The sequence below is a fragment of the Erinaceus europaeus genome, chromosome 12 (assembly GCF_950295315.1).
Source record: "Erinaceus europaeus chromosome 12, mEriEur2.1, whole genome shotgun sequence".
NCBI lineage: Eukaryota > Metazoa > Chordata > Mammalia > Eulipotyphla > Erinaceidae > Erinaceus > Erinaceus europaeus.
In genome coordinates, this window is record NC_080173.1 from 68,541,600 (window position 1) to 68,558,376 (window position 16,777).

A 16,777-nucleotide genomic window follows, 5' to 3' on the forward strand; every position below is an offset into this window, starting at 1 on the left:
AAATTAAACATGGATGTATTTATTAGGAATGTCAGATAGCCAAATAAAGAGGAACTTTCTCTTTATTCTGCTAATTCCCCTCAGGACCTGAAGCAACATGAAGAAAGGGAACTCCTGGTGCATTATTTTATACATGATTAATTTATACTGAGTCCCGAGGAAGCAAAATTAGTTATTTCTCAACAATTTATCACCTCTTCCCATTTTCCAGCTCACTAAAGTCTAAATATTGCTAAAGTTTTAGGTTTATGATTCCAGATGTTCAGTGAATACACTTTCCTATCAAAGAGGGGATCTCAATTTGGAATAAGTCAACTCTGGAAATCCAAAGCAAAGGAGCATTTTGCAGGAAAGTAAGAGAAGACTAAATAGAAATGGCTTTCATTGTGGTTACTGGCAAATTAAACTGCCACCTTCTCCAAAGTAAAAATGGCTCTATATACAAAGCAACAGTGAATACAGTTGACTGCAAGGAATATACCTTTTTCCACAGTCCAAACCTGTGGTCTGTAGACTTCAGAATTTTTTTAATTCAGACATTGCCCCAGCAAAAACAAACAAACAAAAAAACCCCTCCATTCTATGTGGAATGTGTATGGTCATATGATCTGTATATATGTTCATCGCAAAGACATTTATTCCTTTGGGAGGAAAGCAAAGACCAAAAAATTTACTGCTGATTACACAACTGCTATATAAAGAGAAGGGAATAAAGGACTTTAAGTGTTTTACACTAATTCTGTAGTTATGAAAATAATTGCTCAGTTCAAATTATTAACCAAATTAATTCTTTAGTGGATATTTCAACCATGCTACATAATAAAATAATTGTGTAATTAGCAGCACTTTTTTTTTTCAGTGCTGCCAAGAGCACAGTCTCAGAAGAAGTAACAAAAGAAGTGTCCCTCAACAGTCATGTATAGAAAAGATGGGAGACAGACTGATTTCCTGCCTGCCATCCTTTCCTCTTCTCAAGTCCTATTCTCTATCTGTTACCTTTCTATATAGCTAAATACATTTTCTTTTCTTAAATTTTTTATCATTTTTACTTATTGGATAGAGACAGCCAGAAACTGAGAGGAAGGAAGAGATAGGGAGGGAGGGAAGGAGGGAAGGAGGGAGAGAGAGAGAGAGAGAGAGGGAGAGAGAGTCCTGCAGCATTGCTTCACCACTTGTGAAGATTTCACCTCCTTCACCAGTTGGAGACTGGGGGCTTAAACCGGGGTCCTTGCACACTGTAACATGTGGGAACTCAACCAGATGCACCACCACGCGGCCCCTGCCAAATACATTTTCTACCAAAAGAGGAAGAAAAAAACAAAAACAGAAAACCACACCAAAACCCCATTCTAAATGCAAAAGTTAGATGTAAATAAAGTTTCTCACTCCATCATTGTTATTTTTTAATTTTTTTTCTTTATTTGGTAGGACAGAGAGAAATTAGGAGGGGAGCAAAGTGAGAGACCGAGGGACACCTGAGGTACTTGCTTCACCCCTACAGGTGGGGAGTTGGAGCTCAAACCAAGGTCCTTGTGCATGGCAATGTGTGTGCTCAATCAACTGTGCCACCAGCGGCTCCTCCTTCACTTACTTTATGCCAAAAGCCTTACCAACAGCAAAAACCCATTTTGGCATAATGATTAATAGACCCAGGTCACCAAAGAAGATGACTTTGTTATGGCTTTTATTTATTTAAAATCCCTTCATTTCATAGAATATGCAAATAGGGATTCGGGCATTAGCGCAGTGGGTTAAGCACAGGTGGTGCAAAGCGTAAGGACTGGCGTGAGGATCCCGGTTCAAGCCCCTGGCTCCCCACCTGCAGGGGGTTCGCTTCACAGGCGGTGAAGCAGGTCTGCAGGTGTCTGCCTCTCTCCCCCTCTATTTCTCCCTCTTTCATCCATTAATCTCTGTCCTATGCTACAACAATGACATCAATAACAACAACAATTACAACAACAATAATAAAATTTATTTCTGTGAAATGGACATTGCTTCCCTTTTTTTATTACATCTATTTACTGCTTACGATGAAACAGGATCACACCCCCACAGGCGCCCAGTTATTCAACCACCAGAAAATCCTCGTATGCCTAAGATATCAATAAGTAAAATAAGACTTAAGTAAGTGGCAGAAATAAGACTTGAATGTTCTACTCTCTCAAAAGTACGTAAATAAAGCATCACTCTGGCAGTTAGAAATTTGGACACTGAATTCAGGACCTCATACCTGCGAGTCCAATACATTACCCACAGTATCACCTTAAAAAAATTATATATTTTTTTAGGGGCTGGGTGGTGGTACACCTGGTTGAGCGCACATATTACAATGAGAAAGGACTTGGGTTCAGCCCCTCTATCCCCACCTGCAGGGGGAAAGCTTCATGAGTGGTGAAGCAGTGTTGCAGGTATCTGTCTCTCTCCCTCTCTATCACCTCCCTCTCAATTTCTGGCTATCTCTATCCAATAAATAAAGATAATTTAAAAAATTTTAAAGTCTTTAAAAAATATTTATTTTTAAAAAAAATCTTTATATTTGTTTATTCCCTTTTGTTGCCCTTGTTGTTTTATTGTTGTAGTTCTTACTGTTGTTGTTACTGATGTCATCATTGTTGGATAGAACAGAGAGAAATGGAGAGAGGAGGGGAAGACAGAGAGGGGGAGAGAAAGACAGACACCTGCAGACCTGCTTCACCGCTTGTGAATTGACTCCCCTGCAGGTGGGGAAAAATATCGATTTTTATGAGAGAGAGAAATTCTGGATAGCCGTGGTGCAAGGGACAACCTGGGCTCAGGGCTCAGACATGCACGTCCTCTGCTTTAACACAATGAGTCCCGCCCCTGAACCACCTCATTGTTTTCTTTACTCATTTTGGGTAGAGATAGAAATTGAGTGAGGAGGAAGGGAAGATAGGGAGAGAGACAGAGAGACACCTGCAACACTGCTTCATGGCTTGACGTTTTCCCCCTACAGATGGGGAGTGGGGGCCTGAACCTGGGTCCACTATTATGTGTGCACTAAACCAGGTGAGTCATCACCCGACCCCCTTTTCTTTTCCTCTTCTTTTAAGATTTCTTTACTTACTAATAAGACAGAAAAAGAGAATCACTGACATGTGATGCCAGGGATCAAATTTAGAGCTTCAAGCTTGAGAGCCTAACACTATCCACTGCATCACCTCCAGGACTGCTACTACCTCATTCTTAGAGCATGAAACAATTTGCTTTTTAGCATCAGATTCCATGGTTGAGAGAAACAAAAGCCAGAAGAGACTTGAATAAATTATTATTTCTAAAATTTACCTGGATGTTTTATTTTCAGAAATTGCATGTAATGACATTACCAGTAATGTGATGAAGGTTAGATCTGACTACCAAGCAAGCATCTTAAGGACGACTCAAGTCAGTAGAAATGAAGCATCAAGTTTCACTCAAGTTGAGAAGCTTGAGACTAAAAACAATGCCTTCATCTGACCAAGAACACTAACAGATCCACAACTCAACCATCAAAAAGCCCCCCAGAGCAAAATCTGTTCAAAATATGAATATACATTCATATTTCTATAAATATAAATAAATCACTCTACACACACACACAAAAGAAAGGTTAGACCAACATACACACATGCATACACAAACCCTACAAACATGATCATAGGAATCAGGTTAAGCGCACATGGCGCAAAGCGCAAGGACCGGCATCAGGAACCCGGTTTGAGCCCCTGGCTCCCCACCTGTAGGGGAGTAGCTTCACAGGCGGTGAAGCAGGTCTGCAGGTGTCTGTCTTTCTCTCTCCCTCTCTCCATTTCTCTCTGTCCTATCCAACAAAGATGACATCAATAACAACAACAATAACTACAACAATAAAACAACAAGGGCAACAAAAGGGAATAAATAAATATTAAAAAAAAGAAAGGCAGGTTCAAACATTTTACAATATGTTTATCTGAAATTCCTTCATATTTCAAAGGTTTAAAAAGCACAGTCAAGAGTAGGGGAGGGTTCAGGCTAGAAATCAGTTCACAGTATTAAGGCTATGCATATGTTCACTGTCAGTGCTCAGACCCTGAGAAATGGAACTGGGAATGGAAAATATACTGATAGGTTCTTCACTGGAGAGGCGGGAACTTGGAGCTTTCTAAGCATTCAGGGCCAAGCACATGAACAGTGATCACCAGCTTTTGCAATGTACTCTATGTGCCCAGAAACCAATCCTGCTAAGGACCTTCATTGTTATACAACATGGATAAATCTTGGCAGCTGCATTTACCAAACAAGGGAGCAGGGTGGTAGGGTGTTTCCACAGTGCTCCATTCTCTTGAAAATGAAACAGAACTTACTGGCTTGGGGTGAGATTATCTGTTAGAAGTTGAAGGTAAACATGAGGCATTCACAAACTACAGACATATAATGTCTCTCATGAGTTCATTACGGCTGGTTGACACTGTATTTCAACACCCAAGTAATCAGAGACTTTAAAATAGACTTTCCTTCCAGTTAAAGTTTTCAATAATATTTTTTTGTTATTTATAACCTGTTCCCAGAAAAAAAAAAGTAAGTATAACATGAAAAGCCAACTGAGAGTGACCCTGTAGCACCAGCAGTGAGGCAGCTTAATATCACTGGGATTTGCATCCTATCAAGCTATTCATGCTGAGGCTGGGACCCTGGTGCTAATTTCTAGTAAATTTCACGCTTGATGTCTCCCTGTTGTGGGTCATTGCCGGTTCGTCTAAATAAACTGCTTCCAAATGGCTCTTCCATCTAAATATTCAGCCAGTTTTTATAATTTAATTTTGCATTATGCTGAATAGCCTTCCGGCCAGATAGAGCTCATTGGGGGAAAAAAAAAGTACCAATACCATCTTGACATGCCTTTATTTATTTATTTATATTTTTTACTGCTTGAATTTAGACCTCCTAGGCTGACTAGTAAAGAGTTTTTTTTTTCCCCCTCCACTAATGTCAATTTTCAGCATAGCAAGAGCTGTCTCTAATCTTTTCCTACTCATTACACACAATTTTGGAGTCATTTTACCCACAGTGCAGTCGGCTCCTGGCTGTGTGTTTGTGTGCACTGAGGGATGGCATAATTGTTTATTTTCCCTCCCTGCATAATCCCCAGCCACTATTGAAACCAAAACTGCAAACATCTCCCTGAGGAACAGGGAATGACTCTCAGCTTAGGTTCCTTTACATGAGATAATATGTAAGAAACATCCTGACCTCTATGTAAATATGAAACACAATGTTCTTTCCCCCTCCTACTTTTATACTGATCTCTATCTTTCCCAAAGCTTGGCTGACGTAAGTGATAGGAAAACAAATGCAGCAGCATGTGAATTCAAAAGACAGAGGTCGCCCTGATTTCTAGCAGGCCAATAACTCATTTTAGCCAGAAGGGGGGTTGGGGAATCTGGAGTTATAATCTAATGGGTACAGATTTTGTTGGGATGATGAAAAAGTCTTAGTGCATGTGGTGGTGATGATGATTATACAAATGGTATGAATTAACTTAATGCAGCTGAACTGTACACTTACAAATGGTTAAAATAGGGGATTAGGAGGTGGTTCAGCAGTGGAGCATGTGCATTTCATGCATAAGGCCTTGGGTTCAGTCCTTAGCACCACATAAAATGATGGAGCAGTGCTCTTATCTTTATAACAACAACAATAATAATAATACCAACAATGTTATCTAGTTTCACTGCAATAAAAATATAATTCCATGGCCTGGGGAACTGACTTAGCACATTGAGGGAAGGCCTTACTATCTGTGGGACCTTTGGTTCAATCCTTGGCATCATATGGGAGCACCATGGACAGCACCCACAAAGGAACCTCATGGATGGATAGAGTGATGCTTTGGTGCTTCTCCCCTCCTGGTCCCTAACTCCCCTCAACACAGAATGAAGGCTGGACCTGGAAGCCACCTCAATGGTATTAGGAATGTATGACGTCCTGGGCCCATTCCTGAGCATCACATAAAAAAGCAAAGCAAACAAACAAAAATGCAGACAAGAAAAAAAGCATGAGGTCCTGAGTTTGATCCCTGGCAGCACATGTACCAGAGTGATCCCTGGTTCTTTCTCTCTCTTCCTCCTACCTAATAAAAATTAAAAAAAAAAAAAAAAACTTAAAAGGAAAAACAAAAACAAACAAAAAATTCACTCATTTCTGAGCTCTTGAATTTTGTCAAAATAAACAAGTACAAACCACCCCAAAGAGTGAAAGCCTAGATATTAGGAGCCTAGACATTCTATCATAGAGCTGGTTCCAGTCCTAGGTTTTATAATCAGTATCAACTATGCCACGAACAAAAACAAAATTTCCTTTTCAAACTGGCATATTTTAGCTAAATAAACTTTGGAAATGTATTAACTTGAATCTCAATCTATGTAAAATGTGGCTAAATTGCCCCTTGGAGGTACTTACTGTGATGACTATGTAACATTGCATGCAAAGTGTTTAGTATAGTTTCTGGTAAAAAGAGCTCAGTGAGTCTTAATTGTTCATATTGTTACAGGGCTAGCAGCCAATCTGGGTCTGAGCCAAAATATGCAGTAGAACTGAAGCTTTTCCTATAATCTACATAAACTTTTCTGAACTTTGAACCTCTTAGGATAAAGAAGGCAGGAGCTCCAGTGGTGCAATCAGTTAGTGCGTGTTACTTATACAGGATAAAGACGGCAGGTTGACTTCTCCTAGTCTATTCTACTGCTTCTAAACCATGACTTATTCTCAACTTCAGGCAGAGTGTATTCTCAGTAGCCCTGCCCCACCTCCCAAGAAAGATGACTGAGGAACAATGGCTTTCTCTCCTAATGTAAATATTACAGACCAAGAGTTTGATACCAAGTGAAGTATTATGTTATGAACCTAGCTGAACAGAGTAACATCCTCTTTTGAACATGGTGGTGTTCTGTATATACATTATGGCTTTACTGTACTTTCCAAGACATTTTTATTGACTCCTTTAGACAATGTCTAAGTGTCAATGTTTCTGGCTTTTTTTTTTTTTAATTATCTTTATTTACTGGATAGAGACAGCCAGAAATCAAGAGGAAAGGGGGAGATAGAGAGGAAGAGATACAGAGAGATACCTGCAGCCCTGCTTCACCACTCATGAAGCTGTCCCTCTGCAGGTGGGGACTAGGGACTCGAACCTGGGTCCTTGTGTATTGTAACATGTGTGCTCAACCAGTTACGCTACTACCCGGCCCCTTGTTTCTGTTTTCTCTGAAATAACTAGTATAGTTCCTTGTACATAATAACAAAATAAAAATAAGTAGGACTGATTTGTGCCACTTATCCTATTGTTATCACACTACCACTGATTTATTATCTTGGTCAAAAACCAATGCACCTCAATGTCCAAAAAAGTACACAAACATTAACTGCATGTATAATTCAAGTCTTCCCCCCAAGACAGAAAATGTGGTAGCTAGCTAACAAATCAGGGTAACAGGGAATTTTTCAACTGAAAGAACAAAAACAAAAAACACCCTGGTTTCTACATTTTTGCAGGACTGAACCTGGAGCCTTAGGCATACGAATCCCACACGCTACTAGATGAGTTATTTTCCTAGACTGAACACTCTCTTTACTCCAGTATATTAACTCTTTCCTCCTTCCCTCCCCCTTGCCCATTCTACCACTTCTGGACATTGGACCCAGTGAAAGAAGTTGACACTCATCAGCACATTCACTGCCTCCTCATATGTCTCCTGAAGATTCTGGCTTCAGCAAGAGTTGTGACAAGTCTCTGTCTGGTCACTGAAGAGAGAAATAAAGTGCATTTGCTCTGGCAGTCCCTGAACCGTGGCTCTGCACTCAGAGGAGTCTTAGTAAATGGTGATACTGGTTGCCTAATCACCAAGTAATTCTCATAGCACAGGGCAGAACCTTTATAATAATGGTCTAATATGCCAGAGCCACAAGCCCAGGGCTGTTGTTGGATAAATAAAACATTAAAAATTACTGCAAAGAACAGCCTCTGGTACAGAGTTTGCTTTCTTCTGCAGACTAATTTCAGTATCTATCTTGGTCACTGCACAATGTATAGAAATAACATCAACAAAGAGCATGCTCAGAAACAAGGGGCAGAGACAATCCTTTCCCCCAAGACCATCAGAATAGTCCCATCATTATTCACCCAGGAAAACTAAATCCACAACAGCAATCTAGATAGCACTAACAGACTGTTCTGAAATTTCGTATGGAATTGTGAGTCAGATTTTCCCATTCAAGATGAAACTCAGAAGATATCTTAGAGTGAGCATAGTCGCCCTATTCACAAAAAATAAAGTCCTAGGGTGACAGGTTGTCAGGACAATCAGAGGGTCTTCCCAGTATAAACTATCCTTTCCCCATTCAGGGTTCAGAAGAATCAGTTTTGCCATCTAGTCCAGATCCAGGCCAATCACCTTTCATTCCACCAGAGAAACCTCTCCAGTTGGCAAAGACCATCAGTGGCAGTCCTTCCCGGTTGAAATCCTTGATAGCCTGGTAGGTCTTAAATGCCGAGTCTGGGAACCAAACCTGGCCAGCTTGCTGGATTATCTATTGGGGGAAGGAAAGAAGACGATAAAATTAATAACACAGTTTGAAGGGAATTCTCCTCAAGGTGAACAAGGCTTTTACTAAATCAAAACTCAAATGAAATCACATAAACAAAAGCCACTATTCATGAAGCTTACTTTGAAGCAAAAAAAAAAAAAAGAAAAAGAAAAAAAAAGTCTGGGTCTCAGACTTTGCTAGATGCTCAAAGACCTGATTACATCACCATGTTTCAGTTGAAAGGAGGAAACGCAGCTGCTTCTAATGCAAAAATGCAGTTTTAGGAATGTTTGTTTTAGGATTCCCAAAGGCAATGTTAAGAAATATAAACTACACTACCTTTCAAGAAAGCTGACTTTACAGAGTAATCTCCAAGTCCTCTCACCCCTGTGCTTATTACAGCTTTTCCTTTGTGGTTAACCAGCACTTGATGCAACACTGATGAATAACCTCTTCCCTGGCATCTAACAGGCTTTATTTTCTGGATCTCTTTAGGATATGAAAACACAACACACCCTTTGAAAAAGGTGTGCAGAGCCACGGGTGTATCCCAATGCCTGGCATGTGTAAGGCCCTGGGCTTGATCCCTGGAACCACATAAATAAATAAACAGATAGATAAATAAATAACTTAAAAGATGGGCTATGGGGAATCGGTTGGTAGCACAGCAGGTTAAGCGCAGGTGGCGCAAAAAGCACAAGGACAGGCATAAGGATCCCGGTTTGGGCCCCTGGATCAACACCTGCAGGGGAGTCGCTTCACAGGCAGTGAAGCAGGTCTGCAGGTGTCTATCTTTCTCTCCCCATCTCTATTTCTTTCTGTCCTATCCAACAACATCAATAACAGCAGCAATAAAAAACAAGGGCAACAAAAGGGAATAAATAATTATTAAAAAAAAAAAAAAAAGATGGGCTATGGCACTCACTATTGGCACTAGGGTAGACTTCATTATCATTTCCAGCAGTAACTTTTTCACATGTGTGCTCAGAGAATCTAAGAGCTCTCATAATGTAGAAATTGCCTTTCTAGAACAAGACCTCCCCAGCCAAAGCAGACTGTTTTCAAGTATCTAGTGGACCAACAACCACCTGTTTGATTTTTCAGGCAGAATTTAGCTTGCAGTTCATTTATAGTCACCTTACAAGTGAACACAGGGTGATCCAAAATTATTCAAAGCTTCTGACTACCCTTCTTCCTAAAATAGGTGGTTTATAAACCTCTCAGTTTACCTGCAGTCTCTATAAAAGAGAAGCACGACTCCAAGCACAGGCTTACAGGATGCTTGAGGTGACCTACCTTGGCTTCAGAATCCAGGTTTGCAGGATCAGCTGGGATACTTAGTTCCACCGTTCGGGTTTCCACAGCAACTACTCCAACTGGTATTCCTCCTAGCCTGATAAAAAGTGAGCAACACCAGAACCCCATGTATGTCAACACTACAGCTAGTTATTTACTTCCGAGCCTCATATCAAACCATTAGGGCAAGGGAATTAAACAACTATAGAAAAAAAAAAAAAAGGGGGGGGGAGAGAAGCTGATTCTCCTAGGGGGTAAAATGTGAGATTATGATATTGGTAAATATGATAAATTTGTACTAGTTTTGTGGAAGACTCAAGGTCGCTTCTGTTTCACACCATAGGATAAATTCAAACCAAAGGTATGAGGAAAGGCTCCACATTCAGACTCAATAAGCTGGCATGTATACAAGCAGGCATGCACACACATCCATCTCTGTGATTGCCAAATGAAAATTCTCAACTCACTCTAGAGGATCTCTTTTGTGAAGACGGAAGAAAATGGCATGATAGTAAGGATGCGAAATTTCCAGTAACTATTTCAAATGCATGCTGGTGGTTGCTAGATCAGATCTGTAGTTTTCTTTCTTGCTTGTTCTGGTTTATGGTGGTACAAGGGATTGAACCTGGGACTTTGGAGCCTCAGGCATGAGAGTCTTTTTGCATAACCACTCCTGCCCCAGATTTGTAGTTTTCTATGGAACATTAACAATGTTGTTCCAGACAGGATTTGAAGGTACCGTATGCCTTACCATTGGGTAAGGTGGGTATGAAAGATATGCAGGTATGCCATGGGGGTGATGAAAAATATGAGCCATGGATAAAAAAGTTAAACAATTCTTAACTTTTTCTTTCACCGGAAAGGAGCAATGGGACAAGGATAACTCTCAGTATTAATCTTGGGAAAGTAGATGAACTATATAAGAAATATATCTTTAATCTCCAAGCTGTGTCAATTTACAAAACAGTTGAGGTGGTCCTGGAAGCAGTATAGTGGATAAAATGTTGGCATTCCAAGCAATAGGTCTCAAGATCAATCTCTGGCTTCATGTGTGCCAGAGTGGTGCCCTGGTTCTCTTTTTCTCTCACTCTGTCAAATAAATTGGGGGAAAAGAAATAAAAAAAAGTTTAAGAAGCTCATAGCTTCTGAACCTGTGCTCTATGCTATTCTCCAAGTTGGTCCTAATACACATATCCTAGGATATATGTATGGGGGAGGGGCAGAGAAATAGGGAGAAAAAGAAGCCATAAGGCGAGCCCTTATTCTAGATATTGTGATTCAATTTTCACTTTCTCAGCCAAAATCCTTGGGGTTGGGACCAGGATGGGTTATAGTCTCTCAATCCCCATTGCATCTCCATAACAAACTTTTTTTTATGAAAGATGGTCTATGGTTGTTACATTGGCTACTGAAAATGGATTCCTGTCATCACAAGAGGCCTGATAGGAGCCAGAGTGGGGACCACCCACCCCCTTGTCACTTGCCTGCACTGAATCAGAATCAAAAGCCCTCTAGACAACAAGACAACGAGCAGGAGGTACACAGGAGGGTTTAGAAATATTTCTGTTCACAATGATTAACAATCCAACTGGAAACTTGTAATTGCAAAAGCCACCCTAAATCGGTAACTTATAACTTATATATTAGGGCCCATGTGACCTAATAAAGAACATCTTTATCCGAGTATTACAGTTATTTATTGAACTTGAAAACAGCTCAGAACAACTTCTGTTTTCTATTATACTTCATATAAATTTTATCAGGCTAGCACATGAAGATGCTACATCTTGTTTTATAGTGTGTCCCTGGACAAGGTGCCATGGAATAATAAAAGACAATTTACAGCCAATAGCACACATATTCCAAACATACATACCAAAGATGAGTTTTGGCAGCACTTACAGTAACAATCCCAGAAGAATACATTTATATTTATTTCTTGAAATGCCACTGCTTTTGAAAGAAGCTAGCTCCGTTTGTGTTTTATATACTTGTGAGCATGTGTATGTGTTTGGAGTAAGAGCCCAGAACTCATCAGATGGAAAGAAAAGAAGGCAGAGTGAGTGTTGCAGTAAACAATAGCAGAGTAGTCAAAGCCAAGCTTGACTGATCTTGCTTACAGAACAATCCCTTATCCTTCCAATCATAAATGTAAAGCATTACTGTCTTGTTTCCCATGGGAGGATCTTAAAGACCTTAACAAAGGTTTGGCTTTCTTAGATTTAATATCTTTTTTTTTTTCCCCAACAGACAAAAACAGTACAGCAGAATAGATAAGCAACAAATTCTCAAAAAAGTTGGTTCTACTGCAATGTAAGGACTATATATTATTATATATATAGATCAACAGGTCATGGATGAGGGCGCTCTTCTTCTGTTACATGCCCTAGTCCCACACTACCGCCATGGCAGTTTTGCCAGGCACAAAGAATAATTCTAACTGGGGCCCAGAAGCCTATTATGAGGTAGATCTGAGATGCCAAGATGCCAGAGAAAACAGGAGCCAGTGAGTATTGGTTTGGGCTTACTCCAGGCCTCACTCCTGTTCAGCCACAATGGAAGATGCTGTCTGTGGGATTTGCCATCTGATGGCTCCTTGTCACTGGCAGCATGAGGCATGCTGACCTGCTGTACTGAGAAAACCACAAAGCCTAGAATTATTTCCAAAGCTTGAATCTAAATCTCAACCCAATGTGGCATGTTTGAGAATCTTGAGCAGGTGCCACTTTTCACCAAGATAAGGAAAACTGATTGCTCCCAAGAGGAAGGTGAGCTCCAGATGTGGGCCCCTAGGGCAGTATGTCTCTGCAGTACAGAACAAGATTAAGATCAGCCTTGGCAGGTACTCGTTATAGCAAGTGCTGCAGATTATTTCGTGCAGAGCTTGCTGTTGAGTGAAGCACTTCTTAGAGGGTATTAAAATTTAATAGAAACTTCAATTTCCTACTTGAAAAATATAGGTATATGAGCAACCCAGCCCAGCTTATTTTACTTATGCCTCTTTCAATTAATTTTTTTGTAATTTAAATCTGATGATAAACCAATATAATATATTTGTTAGTTAATTTTGATACCATGAAGGGACTTCTTAGGTTATGAAGAGCAGGTGAGTGCTATTCACATGTTACCTACTCTTGAAAGAAAATGGTCTTTTGAGGGAGGGGACCATTGGTGGGCTCAGGCTATTATAGCTGGGTTTTATAGCCCCCAAAGAGCTTTTGTTTCAGCATTATGAAAAGGAAATGTTGTCAAAACCTGATTTCAGATTAAACGCATCATTGGAGTGACACACTAAATGACTACTGGGAGCCAGCACTCCAGTTATGCTGCCTTGGGCATGACTATAATCCAATATTCTTAGAAAGTTTAGACAAAGAGAACACTGGCAAAAAACCTGCAGAGTCATGGGCCTTTTCTTTCTTGGTTTCAACTGGAAAGAAAAAGAGCTTCAAAACCAAAAAAGACTGGGGCCAGGTGGTGGTGCAAGTAGTTAAGCGCACACATTACAGTGTGCAAGGATGCAGGCTTAAGCCCTTGGTCGCTCTACCTGCAGGGGGAAAGTTTCACAAGTGATGAAGCAGTAGTATAGGTGTCTCTCTGTCTCTGAGTCTTTTTCTTCCCTCTCTCTATCCTCCCCCCCTAAATTTCTGTCTCTAATAAACAACAAATAAATAAATAATATACTTTTTAAAAGAAAGATCCAGATCTTACCTGGCTCTGCCAACCACCACAGTCTGTGCCCAGGGTTGCATGATTTCTGAGAAAGAACCATAGTCAAAAAATCCACTCAACCATTGACCTTTCTGGGCTGCAGAAGAAAAAAGAAAATAATCAGAGAGAAAATAAAGACAGTCAATCCACTGAAAAATGCACTGGACTTAACAAATTTAAGGTCTGATTTGGGGGGTTATTTGGGTGAATGTGTTGTTGTTTTTAACCACATTATAATAGATGGAAGCATTATGCAGCTGAATGTTCATCTGCCTTCAGACACCATCTCCTGTTTCATTTGCTAGTCTGCATAAGAAGACTCATTTATCAGCAAAAGCATCATTTATTGTTAAACGATGGGGTTCAGCTAGCAGAGTTTGCATGATTTTAAATAAATAACTTAGCTTTTTTTTTTCAAAAACATCACAAACATTTGTCAAAAGGCAGCCAAGTCATTAAAAATGTTTTCAAAGTATCTATTTGTATTTTTAAACCTAGCCTATAATGTCATCTACTTCCCTGACATCCTTTCATTGGAAAGCTGAATAGTCAAATGATGCATATTGTTTATCAGATGAGGACCCAAAATTGGAGACAAGGTGCCTCAGTTCTCTGCTAGTAAAGTAACAAGATACATTCACTTCATACGCAGCTGTCCAAGTACAAACTTCCTACAGTGTCAAGCCCATATACGCTTGACAGTGAAAATATAACAGTTAAGATGCACACATTTAATGTCATTAACCTCTTTGGCACATAGAATTTCCTTCACTGGCAAAACATGGAACTTCTAACATCTTCGCTTAAGAAAAAAATTCTTGTTCTACAGGTATACATATTTGACCAAGGTCCCACAAAAGCTTCTGCAAATAACTGTTTCCCAGTTTACCCTCTCAGCTCATGGTTGCTCAGTGATTCTTCTAATTTGAACTTGCCCCCCGCCCCCTAAAAACCCAAGTCCAAAACCAATTAAAAGTGGAGATCTGAGCAAGCTAACCTCTGCTGACTTAAACAGGATGGAGAGTGTTTTATCAAGACTAAACTTGTAATTACTGTGTTCTACATTCCCTGCCTCTATGGCCCCAGTGTAAAATGTGATCATCCATTTCAAAATTATCTCTCTATCGTGAACCCAAAGCCGATCGTTTAGATTCTGGTCTCGTGTTGAGCGTCAGTTTGAAGAATATCACAGCACTATCTCTTCTAATAAATGACTTTAACTTTTCACCTAGAAGATATCTGCTTTAACTTATCACAGGGAATCATCTGCTTTCTTTAACGCTTCCACTAAATTAAAATCTGAAGTCACTTGATTTGGGAAGGAGTGTTAGCTGCACATAGACAGCAGGATGAATTACTAGGGAGTCGATGAAAAAATACTATCCAAAAAAACTGGAAAACTTAGTTTATCACAATTTTCATTTTATTCTGTGGATCTCATTAATAATGGCCAGGATAAAAGAAACACACAGACCTGCTTACCCATAAATGGGGTTCAAATTTTGATGAAGATTTTAAACTAAACTGCTAAGTGCTTTAGGATATTGCAATTTCAAACTCTGAAATCTTGGGTCATTTTATGATTCGTACTTCAATAATTATTTGGAACTTCAGAAATCATTTCAAAATGGATATATTTCCTTCTTTAAAAACATTTTTACCTTATCTGTTGAGAGAGAGAGAGAAAAAAAGAGAGAGTCCACACATAGGGAATGTCACTGGTAGCTATTGCTATTGTAAGTGGTCTTTACTAAAAGGTGAAAGGGTTCAGTTCAGGCACAGAACTGAGAAATCAGCTAAGATGGCTGCCCACATCTCCCAGGAAAGCTCTTACTGAGTCTCGGTCTGAATTCTCCCAGGAAAATTGCTGGACTTTAAGGCTTTTAAGTATCTTAAGCTCACAGTTCTTATAATCATGGAATAAAAATGTGAGGTAAGGAGAGGCCTACTTGGTTTTGTTTTGTTTTTTTTTTTTGCTATAAAAGATAAAAATAATCACATTTTATTAAGATTAGAGAAAAGGCATTAAAAAAGCCACAGGTTGAATTTTAAAATCACCCCTTCTCTGGTGATTAAGTCTGTCTAAAAAGTAGCTGTGGGGAGGGGGAAGATAGCAGACTAGTTATGCAAAGAGATTCTCATGCCTGAGGCTCCAAAGTCCCAGGATTAATCCCCGTACCACCATAAACTAGACCTGAACAGTGCTCTGGAAATAAATAAGTAAAAATGTAGCTGTGTGGCCTTACACATACCACATAACTTCTCTGAGCTTATGGTGTTTTTTTTTTAATATTTATTTATTCCCTTTTGTTGCCCTTGTTCTTTTTTATTGTTGTTATTGATGTCATCGTTGTTGGACAGGACAGAGAGAAATGGAGAAGAGAGGAGGGGTGAGAAAGACAGACACCTGCAGACCTGCTTTACCACTTGTGAAGTGACTCCCCCCAACCCCGGCAGGTGGGGAGCTGGGGGCTCAAACCGGGATCCTTATGCAGGTCCTTGCACTTTTTGCCACCTGCGCTTAACCTGCTGTGCTACAGTTTGGTCCTGGTGCTTTTTTTTTAAAATTTTTTAAATCTCTGAAAGTACACCCAATTAGATAATGTGAATAGAAGTATTTCACAGTTTCCTATGTGGCTTACAGTGGGGCCCACAAAAGATTATTAAGTTTTTCATTTCTTCCTTCCTTCCTTCCTTTCTTTCTCTTTCTTTCTTTTTTTTTTTTTTTGGTTCCAGGGTTATTGCTGAGGCTTGGTGCTTGCACTACAAATCCACTGCTCCTGGTGGTCATCTGTTTTCTACACTACGTGCACTTAACCTGGTGTACTACTGTAGCCCCTATTAAGTCATTCTGATGACAGTCTTTCTCCTAAAAATCTAAATAACTTTTAAATTTAATGAACTGTTTTCTGTACTCATTCTATTTTTAGCAGTAATATTTCTGAAACATTGCTATAATCTTTTTTTGACACAATCTCAATAAAATACAAAAAGAAATCCCCTCAAATAACTTTGTAATTTGATTAAAAATGTAGTAGGGGAGGGCTGAAATGAGAGCTAACCGCATGGAGCATGTATTTATTTTGTTTTGGTCCTGACACCACATGGAAGGTGCTTTGACAACAGAGGAAGCTCCAGTGCTGTGATGTCTTCCCCTGTCTGTCTATCTGATTAAAAGAAAAAAAAAAATCCTAGGAGCTATTAAACTATA

The 16,777-nt window shown here is 39.6% G+C and overlaps 1 protein-coding gene across 7 annotated transcripts in view; it reads right to left on the minus strand.

Annotated features, from left to right (window-relative positions):
• Window positions 1-8,358: 8,358 nt before the first annotated feature.
• The window catches only part of LOC103108101 (acetyl-CoA carboxylase 1), a 338,374-nt gene continuing 329,955 nt past the window's right edge, over window positions 8,359-16,777 (minus strand). For all 7 annotated transcript variants that reach the window (XM_060203908.1, XM_060203911.1, XM_060203907.1 and 4 more), the window contains 3 exons: window positions 13,567-13,663; window positions 9,856-9,952; window positions 8,359-8,562 (listed from right to left, as the gene is read on the minus strand). In XM_060203908.1, the coding sequence (XP_060059891.1) occupies window positions 8,374-8,562; window positions 9,856-9,952; window positions 13,567-13,663 (383 nt within the window). In that variant the 3' untranslated portion in view covers window positions 8,359-8,373. The remainder of the gene's footprint in view (window positions 8,563-9,855; window positions 9,953-13,566; window positions 13,664-16,777) is intronic.